General features: G+C 46.1%; 2 protein-coding genes across 2 annotated transcripts; one reads left to right on the plus strand and one right to left on the minus strand.

The window, feature by feature from the left end:
* Positions 1 to 796: 796 nt before the first annotated feature.
* On the plus strand, positions 797 to 11,496 carry LOC131282966 (neural cell adhesion molecule 2-like). The gene is made up of 7 exons (XM_058312520.1): positions 797 to 863; positions 7,586 to 7,924; positions 8,014 to 8,145; positions 10,309 to 10,461; positions 10,535 to 10,722; positions 10,825 to 10,944; positions 11,053 to 11,496. Exons 1-7 carry the CDS (start codon positions 797 to 799, stop codon positions 11,494 to 11,496), a joined length of 1,443 nt encoding a protein of 480 aa, XP_058168503.1.
* Positions 11,497 to 17,865: 6,369 nt separating this feature from the next.
* On the minus strand, positions 17,866 to 18,184 carry LOC131282467 (uncharacterized). Its single transcript, XM_058311942.1, has 2 exons — positions 18,173 to 18,184; positions 17,866 to 18,078 (listed from the first exon to the last, which is right to left on the minus strand). Exons 1-2 carry the CDS (start codon positions 18,182 to 18,184, stop codon positions 17,866 to 17,868), a joined length of 225 nt encoding a protein of 74 aa, XP_058167925.1.
* Between the last annotated feature and the right edge of the window lie 843 nt (positions 18,185 to 19,027).

A 19,027-nucleotide genomic window follows, 5' to 3' on the forward strand; every position in this document is an offset into this window, starting at 1 on the left:
CGTGTGTGTGTGTATGTATGTGGGCAGCTGTGTGTTTGTGTGCATTGATTGATCGCATAATTTAAACTCGAGCAGCGTGCGTGATCATCGTATCGTGTTTCCTAAGTGAGGCTAAAATAGCGACAGAAATTGAAGATTGATGGTGAGCAAAAGTGCGCCCCGACACGTTGTCCACCCCGCCGCACCCAGTCCCGCATAATTCAATTTATTTCGACAAGTGTTCGGCGACGTCCGCCCGGCTAGTTGAGTTTAGTTAGTTAGCCCACAAGTTAGTGCCATTGCGGGTCGTTCACTAATTAAGAGTTCACAAAAAGGCGGAGTGCATCATCTTGAGTGGGCGAGTGTGTTGGCGTGCGTGTGTGCGTGTGTGTTCCGGTCAGTGGTCCTCGTGCCACGGCCGATTGTGCCAAATTGTGCCAACCTCCACCCTCCCAGCGTTCCTTCCGTTACGAGTTACGGTTCTGTACTTAAGCATTCGAACGCCGCGGGAGAGACGATTCGATAATCGAATATAATCCAATTAATGAGCCCGTTGATGGCGAATGTGTGTTTGACGCGTTCGGTGTTACATGCCTGGGTGTTGGGAAATGAATGTAATGTATGTTGAATAATTTTACAGTGTGCTCTGGTAACGATTTCGTGCAATTCGAAGTGACTTGGTGTCAGTTTATGTAACGAGTGCTGGTGAGTTTTCGCAAACCAAAGGTTGCGGATCTGTTAGTGGGAAGAATTATTCTACACCTTCGAACGAACGCCCGGTCGCCCCAACGACCCCCTCAGCCCTTCTCTCTCAGCAATGATTACTCACAGGATTACCATGGCGCGGATGCACTTTGGATTCAATTTCCTGCTCCTTATTGCCGGTAAGTTATGGCCACGGCGTCCTCCAGTGTGCTCCACGCTTCGGTGCGTAACATAACGACGCTGCAATTGCGCTGCAAGAAAGCCCGTGGCCCTCCCGGCCGATTCTGCCCCGCTAATTGGATTTGTATTCCCGGCCCCGGAAATACATTATCCATTTGGCGTGTGGTTCGAGGTTCCAGCGGGATGGTGCGACGTACGGGAGAGGGCAACGTTCGACCGTCAGATAGACGGTTGTTTGTTTTTTAAATCCCAATTTGCCCGAGTCTCAAGGACAGACAGAATGTGGACACGCAAAAACAAAAAAACAGCCTACAACACACAACGACATGGCATGAAGGCGGTTGGGGTGCGTTCCTTTATGCTAATCTCTCACACAACACGACCGTCTGGCGGGGGGGGAAGGAAGGAAGATGGATGGAGTTTTCCGCCGGGTTTGGGTTTTTTTTCCACTCCGTTTTTTGTCTCTTCTATAATTTTCCCGAACCCACCCAGCTGTCTCCCACATGTCACGCAACGTCCCAAGGCCAAACGGAAACGGGCCCGGGAGTGAAAAGTGGCAGATGCGGATGGGTTTCGGTCATGGCCACCACCGAATGGGAATGGGTCCCGCATTCGATTGTCTCTTTGTTCCCGATGCTGCTGTCGTGAAAATGACACCCCGGACAGGGACCCACAAACCCGCGATTGACGATTGCGTCCCACATTCGTTTATGCAGATGCGCAACTCCTGGGTGCAACGACGGGAGCGACCCGACACACTGACAAAGACAGCTCCCTTTTGGCGTTTTTACGCACCCGGTACGAAAATAATTCGCTTGTGCGGGAAGGCAACATACTTTTGCACTTAACGAACGATAATTTACGACAACTCCGTGTCGACAAACGAGCAAATTATCGCCATTCTTGGATGTGAGCAGAACTTCACGTGTTAAATCCACGGAATGTTAAAGCAAAATAAAATAAGTGCATTGAAGAACGAACTTGGAAAAACCTTAAACCATAAAGCATTCTTCCTGGAAAGCATTTGGAACCCATTTTCATCTATCAAAAGCCTCCCCAAAAAAGAAAAATCACAATCAACACTCAGGTTGCGGGAATTGATTAACAATCTCGAATAAGTCAAGTTTTATTCAACCGATGCTGCTCTGGACGGTCTCCAATATGTCATATTGCCCGTCCCTACCTCCATTCCATCCACCTTGCGTGAAAACTGTCCTTTTGTGCCTCCGCAAAATCCATCAGATATGATTGATAATGACCTGTTTCCGTGATCGCATACGTGAGCTCGAAACCGAAACGAGCCATCCTTCATTTTTCACCCAAATTGGCAACCAGCTACCGAAATTCAGTATTTACCTTTGTTTTTTCCCGGTCGGAGGAACGGTCTCGTACTTCAATACTAAGCGAAATGCAAGGTCGTGATGGATTGTTTCGTCCTTTCGGCCATTTGCATGCCGATCGCTTTATCTTTTTTCGAGGGGGGGGGGGGGGGGGGCCCGGTTGTTATCTCCTGATTTACGGCCATTAAAACTAGTCTCCTCATTGTTCATTCATGCCTGACAGCGTTTGTAAAATTCATGATTGTGGAATGAATTTTTAACCAAAGCTCTCGTGTTCTACAAGCTTGAGGCGCGCGCTTCGACATAAATTTCCTTCCTACTCGTGCCGGATGCGGTTGATGGTGATGATGGTGGTGTTCGGTGGTTTCCACCAGGAATTAAGAACAAAAAAAAAATACATGCAAGGAGACGCTCGGTGTGCTTTTATATCGTTTTGCCTTTTTTTTTATCTTCTCTCTTTGCTTAAATCCGGAAATTAATGTGCACACGCCGGCTTGCGCTGCAACACTGACGCACCCTTGAAACAGTGGAAGAAGCAGAACATCGGCTTAAGCAAGCAAAGCAGTTCGTCCTTTCCGTCCATTCCCTTTCCCCGGCCCATCCCCCGTAACAACAAGACTATACCGTACCCATTAGAGAAACATTTATCTTACTGCTATCAATCCCAATTACCCTTTCAGCTAGAAACTCAAACCGTTACCCGGAAAACTGTGCCGAAACGGCCGGCCACGAGCGCTCGGGATAACCGTCCGAACCTACCTCAACAAGCCGGGGCCAGGGAAAACCGTTTGATACTGACCATAGGGTTGACCCCTACCCGCACCCCTCTCTTCGGACGTCCTGGATGAGAGGCTAGAACTAAGCGATTATTTATTCATCGCCAGTCCCGCTCAGGACTTTGGCCGAAACTTCCGGATTGTGGTACCAGAGCGGCTAACCGGAGCAGTTGCACAAAGGGAAAGTAGAAGGGGGGAAGGAAGGGAGGAACAACTTGTGACGATAAAACTATCCGCTCTGGATCGCCTTTTGAAAATCCCACACTGTAAACATGGCAGCACTATTCCCAAATTTGGACACATTTATTCGGTTTGTTTGGTGGCAAAAAGGGGTTGAAAAAGGTGGAACCGAATAAAAAAAACACAAAAGAATGTCCCCCTTGAAACCCCATGGAAACTGAAATCGAGGCACACAGACAAAATCACACGCACACACACCACATCCACTCAAAAGATCAAAAGAATCGGTTTTGTTTTGTAAATATACAACTTTTCTCATTCGTCCTACGCTTCGAACGGGGTGAAGAGGACAGTTGAATATTTCAAACCGTCCCTTGGGAGGTGGAGAAAATCGAAATTTATCAAAAACTCTATGTGTTAGACACAAACAAAAAATATATGGGAAGAGTTTTAGCTGCCAAACGATTCTCTCGCTGTGTTCGTCCCACTTTCAGGCGAACGATAAAAATAAAGTATCGAGAGTATTCCGTAGGCAGAAAACTGACCAGCCAAGGAAAACAGAGAGAAAAGGAAAAATTTCCCTAGCAGAAAAATGTGATGAGAAAAAAAAACATCAAACTCATATTCAAGACAAAAGCGAACGAGCGAGAAAAAGCTCCATTGGTCATCCCAACTGCGATAAATAGTGTGGGGAGTTTTCGGTTTTATTCGTAAAACTGACAAAACCATCGCACAGTACGAAGGGAAAAAATGGGGCGGCCATTTTCCGCACAAGTCGAACTTTTTTCCCAATTCCAACCCCACACCGCAACATACCCGCCTTGAGAAGGGGGTTTCATGTGGTCAGAACATGAACAGTGCAATGCGGAGAAGCTTTTGCAAATCTCGCAATTTCCTCCCGACGGCGAGCGCTTTCCTCAACAGTGGTCAGCAATGGTCTTATAACTATTTGTGTGCTGTTTCTGATCGTCTGTTCGATAAACAGGCAAGCTTGTCTGTGCGGAGTTTTGCGAGGAAATAAGTTCCTTCGCAAAACTAACGACTGGAAGACAAAACTAAAAAGCACGAGTTCGTGAACGAGTCGAAAATATTAAACACGCATAGTGCTCCAAGCAGAAGGGAAATCAAAATTAAAAGAAAAGACTGAACTGAAAGAAGAGTTTCGCTAAAAGTTTAGTAATATGTGGTCGTGGAAAGTCATGAGAGCGAGGCTTCTTTCGGGCTTAGCATTTCACTGGTCGCGTACGAAAAGATTTTCGGTTATGAAAGGAAGACTTTTCGCCAAGCAAGAAAATGAATCTTTTCGAAAACTTCCTCACGTTGTAGTGTTCCATTTTGAGATGTTGCATTACTCTGAAAAGCTAACAGAAACTTTTGAACCGCTTGAAAAGCAGTAGTTCAAAATATTGGTTCGTTATGCTTTGAAAAGTTACACACGTGAGCCATTAAACATCATTAGTATGCTTCCGAAGCTTCTGGAATGCAATAACCATACAAGAAAATATGTTAATCTATAACGAAAACATGCACAGTGTTATTTCCCACGCACGATATGCTACACAGTTTCCAATGTCATGGTATCGAGTAGGCCGCGGGCTTTTAGTGTGCTCTGGAATGTCGTCAACGCTCGGACTTCCGGTCATTTAGCTCAAGTTACTTTCTCGATGGGGTCTAGTTTATTGGATGGAGTTATTATTATTCTGATGCGCTACCGTGAAGTGGTCGTGTCCAACGGTAAAGGGCCTAAAGGACTTCCCTTGTTGTGCTCCGCAAGACCTGAACAATGCATGAGCAAACACGATTGTGGTGATAATTGCCCCGGGGGAGCATAATCTCGAGTTGGGTGGCACATTCCCTTGCTCAGGTGTCGGCGGGGAAGCTGTGCACTCACTGCGCCACATGACTCACTTGACACAACATCAAAAGAAGCTCAACACTCGAAGGCAACGCCACGCGCTGCTTCTACCCTTTCAATCCTCCAAAAGCCAACTTTGATTACATCCCTCGCTAATCAAAGCAAGCTGTCAGTTGTGTGTCAAGTCGCAGCCGCCGCAACCCTCACTCCAACACACACACATACACACGCAGTCGTGCATGCAAACTACCTTCGGGTTGGTAAATCCGAGAATTCAATTTTCATCCCATCTCTCCAAGTCCTTCCCTTTTGCAATCGACACAAGCAAACCACCGCCCAATCGCACCCAGAGCAGGCAGAGTGGGTGATAACAAGTCAATCTTCATCATTCCGAGACCTCGAGTGACATCGCCTTCCGTGCCGGGCACGACTAATCTCACACCATTACCACGAGAATTTGCTTTGACCGCGAGCTTAGGAACTACTTCACCAGAATTTACGCGAATAAGACGTTATATTCACACTCGTACAGCTGTGGTCCATGTCGCGCGCATTAACTACAAATCCTGCTCAAGTGGGAGACTTTCGGTGACTTTCACTTTCTTTTGCCTTCTTGTGACCTTACACACATCTATCAAAACTCCGACAGCGAATGGATGATAGATGGTGGCGATACTTATGTGGGTGGGTTTCAATGGGCTTCAAAGATGGGAGTGATCCCATCACTCTAACAGCTTCATTTTTCCGCCTCGTCAGCGCAACCTTATCGGTGGCATCGGTTCAATCTCAAACCAGCTCGCGGTGAAGGTAAAAAAAACCAGTTAGTGCCGTTTTACGGGACGATCCTCCGATTCGAAGGTGAAACCGAAGGGCTGATTGGAAAATGAATGCCCCATTTGCCACACCACAACGCCAGAGGGAACGAAGGAAAGGATTTTCCCAATCCGGGATGAAAGGGATTAATTTCACATCCAGATGGCGCCACCGACGCACCGAAAACTGGACACCAACGTTAGCAGTTTGCGTTGTTAGTTGCATTGCCCCGATGCATGTTGTTGCAATGTTTCTTAGCAACGCCCCAATCATCACCACTTTCCTCACCCCTCCAAGGAGGTCAGTTTTCCCTGCGTGCCACAATCATCATAGCGGAACCACAAATAAATCCTTGCTTCTTAAAGGAATCGAAATGGCATTCATTGGGAAAAGCGCACGGTCTTAGCACGAGCTCCAAGACGAGGGCGAGCTGTTGTGGTTGAGGTGTAATTTATAGATCTTCTGTTACGCTATCATGTTCGCTTTCCGATGTGGTTCCTTCGGGCGATAGGAGCTTGTCAGAGGGAACGGAAAGACCAACAGCGTTCGTCGTTACTCTACTACATTATACCACATAATGGTTTCTTTCACTAACGCGTTGCTTTCACAGAAGCTCACTGTGGAATTAATTGCAATATGCTATCCTGTCCATAAATACATTTTGATCAAACGAGAGGAAGGATGGTTATTTGGAAAATTTATTATGTATTGTGAAATAATTAATTTAATCAACTTTTCTTCCTAATCGCATTCAAACACATTCGAGGGATGAAGTTGTTTGACTTGTTTCTTGGTATTTCAATAGTTGATTAAATACTACTTCCTGGAATAAATGTATTTTATCACAGTTCAAATAGAACGTAACGGTTTCGTAAATTGCATTTTCCATTTCAAACTCACACCAGAGCGTAAACTATCTCCATGATCAAATCAAAGCCCAAAATTCGATTCGATTTTCAATCAAATTTACTTTCCAACCCATCTACCCCAAACGTTGTTAAGTACACAGTTTAATGAATGTTTCTTCCTCAACCCTCTCTCTCTCTCTCGTGCTGATTTTCACGCCGCTGTTTCGGTTCTTTTTTCTCACTATGGAAATATGCTCACCGCAATGGCCCGAAATACCGAGGGATTGCTCGTGTCATGGCAGCAGTGTTTTTCCACCCCGATCGGGGATTTTCCCACCCGTTTTCACCCGGCATCACTTTGCCACAATCAGACGCTTGATTGTTGATTATTATCATGTGGTATTTGCGCATCGATCGGTTACGTGTTAGGCCAAAGCGTTTGCCAAAATAATGGAAATTTATCCAAAAACACCTCCAACGCACACACATGAATAGCTTGTGGTCCGGGTGTGTGTTTGTTATTAACTATGCGCTCCATTTAAACAGACAGCCATCGGTTGAGCAAAGGTCATTCGGTTTAAATTAGGAAAAATTAGACCACCGCATCGAGGGAAAAAAAGCAAAACGTTCGCAGAATTCGCAAACCCACACCAAGACCCAAGATGGGTGGGTGGGTTTTAATCCCGTCCCGGAGTGCTCGGTGGGTTGACGTGGCCACAGCGCGTAATTGACACAATTAATCGAGCACAATAAAAGGCGAGCGCACGGGGAGATGATTCACGATGCTTCCGTCAACGACGTCCAATGGGTTTGAAGGAAAATGTTTCATCTCCCAAGAGGTGCTCTTTTCCGAGCGTGTGTGTGTGTCTAATGTATCTCCTTTCATTTATCACCATATTTTTTCCCCAGCAACTTCCATTAACGGGAACCAGCCGAAAACGGTGCCGACGGTGGGCACGCTGACGCTGATGCCGGAGGAGGAGATGGCCCACTTCGTGAACAAGTCGCGCATGGTCAGCTGCAGCTTCACGGACCCGGAAGTGAAGCTCAAGTGGCGGAATCCGAAAAATGTGCTCATTAGCGAGACGAAGGGCCGGGTGCACATCGAGGAGAAGGGCAGCACGCTGTCGCTGGTGTTCGAGGTGATCGCCCGCTCGGACGAGGGCAGCTGGACGTGCGAGGTGGACGCGGAGGGGGTGCCCGGGGTCGCGGTGCCGCTGAGGAAATCCTTTAAAATGATCGTTTATGGTACGGTGAGAAAAATAGTCCTTGCGTTGTTTCCATTTCACTCCCCCCCTCTCTCTCTCTCTCTCTCTCTCTCTCTCTCTCTTCCCCAGAACCGATCTCCTTCCGGGACACCAAAACGGTGCAAACGGCCGTGGAAGATAAGGACGCCACCATCCGCTGCGAGGTGAAAGGACATCCGGAACCGTCCGTATCCTGGAACTTCAACGGGCAGCCTCTGTTCTGTAAGTTCCCCCTTTTTTTCCCCCCAGCGTAAAACTGAAGATGGCCCCGGGCACGACACACCTTTCGGAACACTCTTCGGAACACCATCCGTTTCCGTCTGTCTTGTCCTTGCCTCGCTTCTCCCTCCCCCCGACGGAGCACCTGCAGAGGTGCAACGTGACGTGCAGCGTGTGGTGAAATTTATGTCTCTTCATTGGCGCCCGGGCTCATGGTGGCCACCATTTGCACCCTTCCCTCTTCCCTTTTCCCCCTCGCTGCACTTCGATCGATGGTCGTTCTTCGTTGCGAGCGAAAACGAGGATATGACAGACAGATCCATTTAGATGGCGTTTTGATGGTTACATCAGGCGAGCGGAGAAAAGAAACAAGTTGGAGCAAGCTCGAAGCGAAAAGAACGTTACGTTACGATTACACCCGAGAAACATGCATTGTTTCGCTGATGGCAACAGTATGACAACGCCTTGCCGTAAAGCTCTGCTCTGCAGAGGGGTTTGCCAACCGCGTTTTAAAAGCTTTTCACTCTCGGGAAATGTACGCTTTTCTTGCCGTTTTGTATGTCATCGCCTTTTTAAACGAACAGGTGAGGGTTTGGTTGTTGTTTTGTGGGCATCTGCGTAAAAGCATCATCAACGCCATTCGTTCGACAGTGAACGGAGATTTCGACCCGAGAAGGGTTGCTGGAAAAGGGTTTTGACGCTTTCAACAACACACATTGTAGTTGGGCAATTGAAATTGATTGCTCTCAAGCGGAGTGAAGCGATGGTGAAATTGTTGGAACTTCTTATGCTAAGCTAAAACTGTTCCCAACATAAGCACCGACCGATGATGGCGTTGATTGGTTTAACCTTTTTAACATTCTTTCAACGATGTAACAACAACAGAACATTCAAATTTAGTGCAAAAACTTACTTGTTTCTTTTCCCTTCCCGAACTTTTACTCTTTCCTCATAATGAATCGGATATTATATCAGTGCTCGTACAACTTCCATGTTTCATGCTTTCCGAGGCAAGTCTTTGAAATTTCACCGCCTTCGCCAGTTAAAACCCCATATTCGAGGCATAAAACCACAGCTTCTTTTCACAGTGCAAACCAACTTCTGGTGGCCTCCAACTTACCGGAAAACTATTCCCACCCTCCCACCGGAACCTCCTTCCGCCCGATAGGGGGGAAAACGATAAGCCACATAAATTGCATCAAGTATGGCCGCGCACACTGGGCCGGTTCAGTTTTGCTGTCGGTGGCCTCAGAAGCTTGTGGCTCAAATTAATTGTTACATGGTGAGAGAGTCTCGACTCGACTCTCGAAAGGAAGCGAAACTGACAAAACTTCCCACTCCCCACCCCCGCGCACTCCACTTTCTTGCTATGGTAAATAAAGCACAGAAACAAACGATTTCCGAAAGCAAACCTCCGTCGAGAAAATCCAGCATTAGAACCGCAGGAGAAACCGGGAGTGTGGTGGGGTGGAGAAAAACTTGCACGCTTGAATGGTTTAAGGGTGCGCCTTGCTGGGGGTATGAGAAAAAAAATAATGCCGAAAGCATTAGACGGGGTTTTTACACATAAAGTTAAAAAACAAAAAGTCATGGTTACGATACGGCTACATCCGGTAATGCTGTTCATTCTTTTCTTATACCAGCGTTCAGGGAGGGGAAGGGGGGGGTAAAAGCACGAACCTGTTTTATCCAAGGGCACATTTTTGGGCAAGCTTTGTTCTGGTCGAAGAAACTTTGCTCGCTCGCTGTTAAAACAATCGTTCTTATTTATTTCGCTATAAAAAGAGGAATCCGCAAAAAGTCATCAGTCGAATTTCGCTTGTTTCCGTAAGGTGTGAATGAGATTATAAACCGGAAGCGCATCGACACAATGCTGTCGATTGGAGTTATTTTCCGATGTTTCCGATCACCGTCCACCAGGCGCCTCCATCGAAGCGAGGAAAGGGAAAGGAGGGGAAGAACGGGTGCGGTTTGAACACTGCGGTGTCCATTTTCTCGTTATCGATTGCGATGACTCATTTGCATGTAATTTAAATGCTAACAACTATTTGATTGTACTCCGTTTCCAATCCGATCCGAAAATTCGTCGCCTCCGGTGGGTCGTTATTTAAATTTTTGGCCTCGTTTGCACGCTGTTGTTAACACACACACACACGCACACACCAGTCACCAACAACGGACGCTACACCAAGCTGGCCGACGGCATGTCCATCAGGAAGGTCGTGCAGAGCGACAGCGGCGAGTATACGTGCAAGGCGTTCCAAGTGGCGGCCACCGGAAGCAGCTTCGAGGAGAAGACGATCCGACTCAACATCAAACGTACGTACATAGTTGGCCAACCTTTGGGTTTCGGCAAAACGATTGAGCACCGTTCGGGACTCTCATCCCTTAGATAAACCTTACCTTCCACCCTGGAAGTCGACCGTTTCCGACGCATACGCGTACGTCGGCGGAATGGTGAATCTGACGTGCGAGGCGACGGCCGAACCTCCGGCCAACTTCAGCTGGTCGGCCAACAACAAAAAGCTCACGCCCAAAAGCCACATCATCCACACCGGCCGGCATGTGTCGATGCTGCAGGTAATGCATGCCATTTTAATGTCCCTCGCCGGAGAGTTTTCCCCCCCACCCATTTCCTAATTTTCCCACATTGCTTTCACATTTTGGCCCTCGGGTCGCTAGATCTTGATAAAAACGAGCAGCTTGTTCGGGAAGTACAAGTGTGAGGCAAAGAACGAGCTCGGGTCGGTGTCGCAGGAGATCCACTTGAAGGAGGGCTCCAAGCCGGATCCACCGAGTCTGGTGAGTTCGACGACGTCACGTCGATGCATTCGCAATCGTAACCCATAAAACGGACGTTTTTCGCATTTCTTTCTCCCGCGGGAAAACCCTCCCGCCCGCGTTTCACAGTTCCAGCTGCGCGGCGTCAACTCGGACACGCTCGACATCGACGTGGGAGCCACCAAGTCCCACGACATCCCGCCCGATCCGACCACCGTCATCGGCTACCGCTTCGAGCTGATGCCCACGGACGAGTACATGAAGTCCCGCTCGTGGGACCAGGCGAGCCGACGTGACTTCGACGTGGCCGACGGTGCCACCTATCTGCTGGTGCAGCTGATCCCCGACACCAAGTACCTCATCCGCGTGGCCGCCCGCAACGCCGCCGGCCTCAGCGATTGGACCGAGGTGAAGGAGTTCTCCACTCATCCGCTGCAACCGCACGGCACCAGCGGCGCCAGCGGGTCCCATCTGCCCACCGACGTGTGCTTCAAGTTCCTCTGGCTGCTGACGGCGTTCCCGACGGCTTTATCCATCACGCGCCACCGGCTGGCGGCCATGCTGCTGGGTTAGGCTAAATTTTAAGCCCGATCCCGTCTCCGAACGACGAAGAAAAGCCAGCAACACACAACGACACGTGTTTTAAAGGCGGTAAGGTAAGGGGACATCAACCACCAAACAGAAAAAAAGCAAGAGTCGTCGAGAACGGGCGCCGAAAAATAGCGTGTCCAAAGAAATGATCGATCGCCACGGCATCAACGGAGACTTATACGGATGGGAAAAGTTTGTGGTGTCACTTTCCGGAAATTACACTCATCTTGTGACTGACAACGCTGGTGGAAAAACTTACAGAAGTTAAGTGACAACAAGATTAACGAAGAAAGGAGCATTTCACAATCACCACACGAGCTCGTGCATGCTTTCATACGGACATACAATCCATTCTAACACATCAACAACGCTTCTAATTGCTATCACACATTCTTAAGGAGCTGTTAAATGGTTGCTGCTTCCAGCAAATCTGTGGAACTACAACCATTTCATCACACTTTAATGAAGCCGATTCCATAATAGTCTAGGTAAATTGAAAAGTTTTCTACTATGTTTTACTTGTACATGAAATGATGAGACGAAATTAGAAGAAAGACAATTTCCTTTTTACGATGGTAAATAAATTGTATAATTCTGTTTTCCATAGCCATAGCCAAAGAAAGGGGGAAAAGTGGAAAGTTTCTATAGAGATTAGGTAATTGTAGGATGTTGTGTTTATATCTGTTGATACGGGAAAGTTCTAAGATTGTTGGGTGCAATTACATGAGCATTAGCCTAACTAACGCATCGTAGGATACATCAAAGAACTTCACTCCAATGATCAAGCGTCTCCGACACATTACTCTAACGCCAATAATATAAAGACTAGACGACCTAAAAAATACACCCCAATCATACTCTTGTATCACATTCTACCCTTTTGTACATTTGTTCTCCTTCGTCCACAACAGAGTTTAGAAAATCCCACCTTAACGCTTGGCCAAAATTTCGAGCACAACTCAATTATCATCTTTCCAAGTTCTAAACTCGTTGGCACCAATCCCACTCTCCGACTGCGAAACTTTACTCGTTGAGATTATTTTTATTGAATTTCTGACCCCTGGCCGAGCACATCGCCTCATTAAAGAACGAGGTTAGCGCAGATTTTGTTCGGAAACAGCGAGCAACAAAAGGGGCGACGAAAGAAAGCTAACTTAATCCCACAGCGATTTTTTCCACCTCCTCGGAGGGAGGAAATTTCCTAACAATCGGTTTAGCTTTTTTGCTAAGTTTCCGGCTTTTCCCGGCTCTGCTCTGATCCCCATTTTCCCGAATCGTTAGGGGCGACGCGCTCTAATCCACTAACATCAATGAAGAGCGAGCTTTCCTCGCTCCGACTCCGACGATGACGGTGACGGTGCAGTGTTCCGGTGCAGGAAGACGGCGTACTGCAATCTGTGTCGGTGCATCGGTGCACGCGCCGCGTCTACCACCACACTGCAGATGCAATTAACTAGATAAAAGGTTTCAATTCTTTCCACCGCGCGTGTCTCTCTCTCTCCCTCCATTATTCGCTTTGTGTCGCGTTTTCCTGCAGCCTTTCCACACTGCTGTGTCCACATTCCCAAGTTTTGACGCGTCCGGTTTCTTGTCCCTTTAACGCGGCGTTCTTTGCAAACATTCCTTTAAGCGCATCGGACAATTTTAGGATGAATAAATTTAAAAGTCTAACAAGTAAAGCAGGAAATAAACAGAACCGAAACATGCGACGCTAGTACGAAAGGAACGTGCAAAGTGCATCGGTGACAAGGAAAGAATTTCACTCGATTTGCATCTATTTTCCCGACTGCTTTTTTTCCTCCATCGGAAATATACTTCATCATAAATAAAGAATGGGACGATGCATAAAGGGAAAGGAAAAGGTGAAACATAAATCTCTCTTCCTTTGAGATTGCTAGAGCGTAACGAAGGCTGCGAGAATGTAATTGAGATTTCTCGCATAAAATCAAAGACATTTCACATACCAAGCCATACAATGAGTTTTCATCGAGAGTACATCGAACTGTGAACCGGTCCTGTTATAGCTGAATAAACCATTTTCCCAATAATAGTTTTTTTCTTCTTCCGTAAATAACTTAACCTTATTTCACGGGCTATTTTTTCCCCCCAAAAAACAGATTCATAAAGTAGCGAAGGGAAAAAAACAGGAATGAAATAATAAATTGATAAAACTCGAAAAACCGACCCCATTCTGCGTCCCTTCCCCGCACATGCATGCAACTCGAAGCGAGCGCATAATCGAATGAAGCGTGATAAGTGCATCGACAAAAAGTTATTGTTTAAACAGCGACTTCCGCTCTTTGCCCGCGCTTCCCAGGCTCCAAACAACGCGCGTCATAAAGTTTAAATTAAAATTTCTCCACCTTTCACGGCTTGCGATATATCCGAGCAGGGGCTCGGAAAAGCGGGCGAACTTTCCCGAAGATTCCGCAAGCAAACGAAACTCCGTTCCGTTCAACGAGCTTTTCAGCGGACGCCCGTGAAGTTTTCCCGGCGTCCAACGGTTCGGAACGCTAGCATAAATTTTGCTTATCACTTTCAACGGCATCACAAACGATCATCTTAACGATGTCGCCGAGCTGTTTCGATAGCCCGTTTCCCCCTTTTTGATATGCATCCAAAACTAGCGAACTGCCACATCATCTTCAGCGTCATGCTCGTGATCGTGGATATAATAAATTATCCTTTCCGCTCTTGTGAACCGCGTATCCTACGAGCGGCCTTGGGTGAAGGGCCATCCGGACGAGGCAGAATTTAAATTAAATGGTTTACCGACGGATTGCATCGAAAACGAACCGTACCCGAAAAACCCAAGTGGCATATTGGGCTTATGTTTGAAGGCGAGCGCGATGGATTTAATTTGGGTTATTTGTTCCCGATTTATCGCTCTTGGCATTCCTTCGCCCGTTCTGCTACAATAAGCCTCTTGTTATGCTTTTCATAAACGCTAAAACAAATGTAATTGAGAACGGGAAAATGGTGGAAAATGGAAGTTTGCGTTATAAAACGATCACTCCGGGCGAACGGGAGCATAAAAAGCAGGCATTCAAATGGGAAAAGCCCCCCGGGGGCGGTCAGCAGAACCAATTGATTTGACCAACCAACAGTGACAGTGGCTCCAGCAGGATCCACGGAGGCCACAGTGACCAGTGAAATAAAACGAAACGGGAAATTCGCACGCAGACACACCATCGACACTGAAAAGAATTTGTTTACCCATCGGGTTCACGTATGAGTTTCCGCTTCCGTTTTTTGGCCCCGATGTGTTTGGGTGTTTTTTCATCTATTTTCCTCACCCCAATTTCGATGCAATTGCGTATGGCTCTTGCGAGAATTGGGCTGATGTTGTTGTTCCAATGATAACATGCGAAACCCATAAAAAAACGAAGGGGGCGGGCAAAACGAAGGGGGCGGGCAGGGACCGGAGGGGCTATTAATTTATTTATCATTTTGCTTTACTTTCCCATTTTCTCCGAACGGCAAACAACTCAGGCCACCGGAGGTTTCCATCTTTTTCATTCAGCTGTGTCGTTTTTTTCTGTATTGGTTTCGAGCACTTTTTAATCCATTAATCGAAAATGCAATACCAAAAAGTAAAAAAATTGAAATTAAATCTGAATACATCCCGCCCTCCCCCTCGGACGGCGGTTGCATCGCACGTGTCGGCGCGACCGCGTCCGGTTCCGGTTTCGGTTCTGGCTCCCAGCTCCACTTCCACGAACGTCCTTCGTCCACGAGCCGTGCAGGATGATTTATTCATTGCGAGACTGTTTTTTTTTATCGGCAGCTTTCTCCGAACGTTTCGCCTTTCCCTTTTTTTTTTGTTTTACTAGCATAATTATATTTTCACATAAATGGCCAGGCAACACAACCGCTCGGTCAGAACGGCAGAATATCTACGAACGGAATTTAAAGGATGGATTTTTTGAGAACATTTTTAACACTCTAACGCTGTGAATAATTAGTGCCATATGAAAAACGTTATAAAATAAGCACCGTTATATCATACGAGTACTGCTAAGGTAGTACGGTTCATTTATCTTCCATTTTCCGAGGAGGGCCCGCTCAGAAACATTGATTGTGCAGTCATTCTCCCACATCTAAAAAGACTTTTCTTATTTATTTTGTTACAAAAAAAGCCATCCAGCATAATGAATACGTTGTATATTTTCGCCCAAAAAAAATGGTATGTTAAAATAAAAGCAAATTTCCATTTCAATGATAATGATTTCATGCCGGTTTCTCTGGTGCTAAGGAAGAAAGGCGAAGGAAAATGCTTATAGGAAAGACAATGACCTCCAAAACGAGCAGAGGCCAGATCAAGTTGAGTGTTGAATAATGCATTCATTACATTGGTGAAGTTAAAGTGTGGAAGCTGTCTGTAAAAATCGGGAGAGTAAATAAAAAAGCATAAGAATAAACATGATAAGCTTCCATTGGCTTAATGAATTACTCCGATAATCGAAACCTACGATGATTATTATTGTCCAACCTGTGGAAATAGTTGCGTGTTTCGGTCTGTGTGTAGCATTCGGGAGGGGTATCATAATAAGTTAATTACCAGTGAATAAAAATGAGGATAAAATCAACCGTAACTCATTACCGGTTGAGAGTAAATGCGAAAAAAAAGATAGAATGCACAGATAAACTGTGAACAGGGCAGGGAAGTAACAGGGTGGACACACGCTTGCCCTATCAGCCCCTGGCAGGCGAATGGGTTAATTTAATTATTTATCCGCTACCGAAACTCACGGAGGAAGGAAACATTGGCCGGGACGGAGGGATGCTATCAATGAATGCAAAAATTGAATGAAAGAAGAAAACGGGCCCAACGCTCCCCAAACTACCAATTGAACCGAGGTGTTGGTTAATTGCTAGTAATTACAATTATTATCATCGACACGACCCGGTCAGCAGCACTGTGCGATGCAACTCGATGCACCAACGGAAGCAAACTCACACACACACCGACAGAAATGCACACCGTATTCAATGCAACAAATTAATAAAACAATCAAACCGATCCGATCTGGGTGTAAATTGATGCATCGCCAAAAAATTGCCCCACAATGAAGCATTACTTGAATGATTGAAAATGAAACCGATACCAGATGGTTATTGGAGGAAAATCTGAAATAAATATCTGTGTTCTTTCCCTTCCCCCATTCCTTGAGGAAACCAATAGCAAACATGATCGTTGGGAGTCTCATTTTAGGTCAACAAAAAGCATGAGCCTTCGAAAAAGTATCGGTATCATATGCAAAAAAGATAGAAGAAAGAGAAACTTGACCGTAAACATACAAGGATCAAACATCAACTAACCCGTGTAACTAAAGTTAGTTGGAAACAAAACACGAAATCCAAGATGTTTGGGAAAGGGTAAACGAGTGGAAACATACTAAACAAAAATAAGACTTATCGAATAACTTAGAATTTGTATAAAAAGAAATCAAAACAGATGAAGATAACTAAAGTTAAACTGAACGAACGAATCGTGAGCGCGGAACAGGAAACAGGAGCCGAATTAGGTAATCAGTGTCGTTAGAGAAGGATTTATTTCGTGCGGGAGTGAGTCATTAACCCGCACCGTACTGTCGTTATTCAATCTCCCACGATCGAGCTAGGAATTGGTAAGAATATTAGCATAAAACAAGGAAAGTAAACCAAAACTCAAATGAACGAAATAATAAAAAAAAACCGTACTACCCAAAAACAACTGACGCCCTCGATGTGTGTGATTTCTTGCTTGCTCGCCGCGGACTGGAATTGGATTATCGAACACTGTAAACATTTATAGTCCCATCGGTTCGATGGAGCGACTACAAGGGAAGGGAAGCGAAAGGAGTCCATTGCCAAATGTGAACAACTTGAAATAACGCACGCGAAAGTACAGTCGCCGGGTAACCTTCGATTGCAGCTGATCGGATCGGGAGTCGTTGTTTGTCGCCGTTTTCGCGCCCCGGAATGACCTTGCACTTGAGCACGCGTACGCTCGCAGAATTTCATTCACGCCGAAAACGATCGCCAGCTTGTTTTGGGTGGCATTAAACGGTGACCGAACGGAATACCAAACCGCCCATGCCCGAGATCGCACGCGCCACCAATACGCAAGTGCTCCGACATCCGGTTACGGAAATGTCCCGAAATGTTCTGGAAACGCCACTCGCTTACCGAATCCAAAAGCGGGCGAAACAAATCAAATAATGCAAAATAATTTAATTCATCCGAAAAAATAGCTGTTGTTTATTTGTTCAAGAGTGAATTGTGTTGACAAGTTTGTGCACGGATCATGATGACGTAATCGGGAAGAGATCGAGGTCCAGTTGAAGATCGAGTTCCAAGGTCCAGCATCTAGTACACGTAAGCGGCCGGATAAGACGCACTGTAAAGAGCCGGTGCGGCATACGACGTAGAGTAGGCACTCGGATACAGCGGAGCGGACGAGTAAACCGTCGTGGCCGGGGCACGATAGCTATCGCTGTAACTGTAGGAGGCCGGAGCGAGCAGGACCTGCGGTCTCGGGGCGGCGAAGACGGCGGCAATGAGGGCCAGCAGAACGACGACCTGGGAGAAGGGAGGAACCAACCGAAGAAAGGTTCTTATTAATCCGACCAGCCGGAACGGATCCTGACACCGTAATCCAACACTTTTCACTTACGTATTTGAACATTTTGAAAGGGTTTGGGTTTAAGTTTGTTGTTTCACTGCAGGAAGACACTGGTGAACTGATGCCGGAGGATGTGCCGAGCCGAAGCTTATATACGCATCGGGGAACCATTCCATCCCAGGGATCGATTCCGAAGAACGGGTGAACTTGTTCCAAGAATGCAATCCTTAACTGGTGGATATGAAGACACACGAACTCAAACCAGTCTCCATTTAATGGCAGAACATTATCAGTTGATTCTGTCCCTTCACGCTTCCGCTGCTCCTGTTGCTATGTTTTTGTAATATCTGCCAGTCAACTAGATAACTTGTTCAATAAAGCTACATAAAATACAACCAACATTAAACACCGAGATTTCTTAATTTATAGAACACGCCTCTTTGAGAATATTTTATTAAATGAAAAAAAATCATAAACAAAGCGTTATTGGCAAAGTGTTGACAAGAATTACTTCTGCTAGAACTATAGTTCAGCGTGCTTGTTGTAACAATGCAAATAAACTTTTTTAAAGTACCAAAAATTTTTCTACAAACGAAACACGTTTGTACGATAAATCTACTAATGGCATTGAAAAAGTAGTTCAATAATACAATACGGGAATAGTTTACAGAAAACAACAAATCTGGCTAAACTTAGATAAAATATCCATAACACAAATATTTCGCAACTCCATGTTATTTCTAAGACATGAAACATTTAATCCATCGACCACTCCTTCAGGACAAGCTGAAAACCTCGTAAAGGTCCGTCCGACTCCGCCAGATAGGGCTGCTCAAGAAAGAGGCGTTGAATGCCCTTGAACTTTAAAATATATCTCCCGCACCACCAGAGAGCGTTGATCTTGGT

The sequence above is a fragment of the Anopheles ziemanni genome, chromosome 2, assembly GCF_943734765.1.
Source record: "Anopheles ziemanni chromosome 2, idAnoZiCoDA_A2_x.2, whole genome shotgun sequence".
Taxonomy (NCBI): domain Eukaryota; kingdom Metazoa; phylum Arthropoda; class Insecta; order Diptera; family Culicidae; genus Anopheles; species Anopheles ziemanni.

Excerpts from the sequence above, each read along its gene's own strand:
- LOC131282966 (XM_058312520.1), top strand. The coding sequence starts at position 797 with ATGATTACTCACAGGATTACCATGGCGCGGATGCACTTTGGATTCAAT. Across the intron at positions 864-7,585 it reads TTTCCTGCTCCTTATTGCCG|CAACTTCCATTAACGGGAAC; the intron begins GTAAGTTATGGC and ends TTTTTTCCCCAG. Across the intron at positions 10,723-10,824 it reads GGCATGTGTCGATGCTGCAG|ATCTTGATAAAAACGAGCAG; the intron begins GTAATGCATGCC and ends TCGGGTCGCTAG.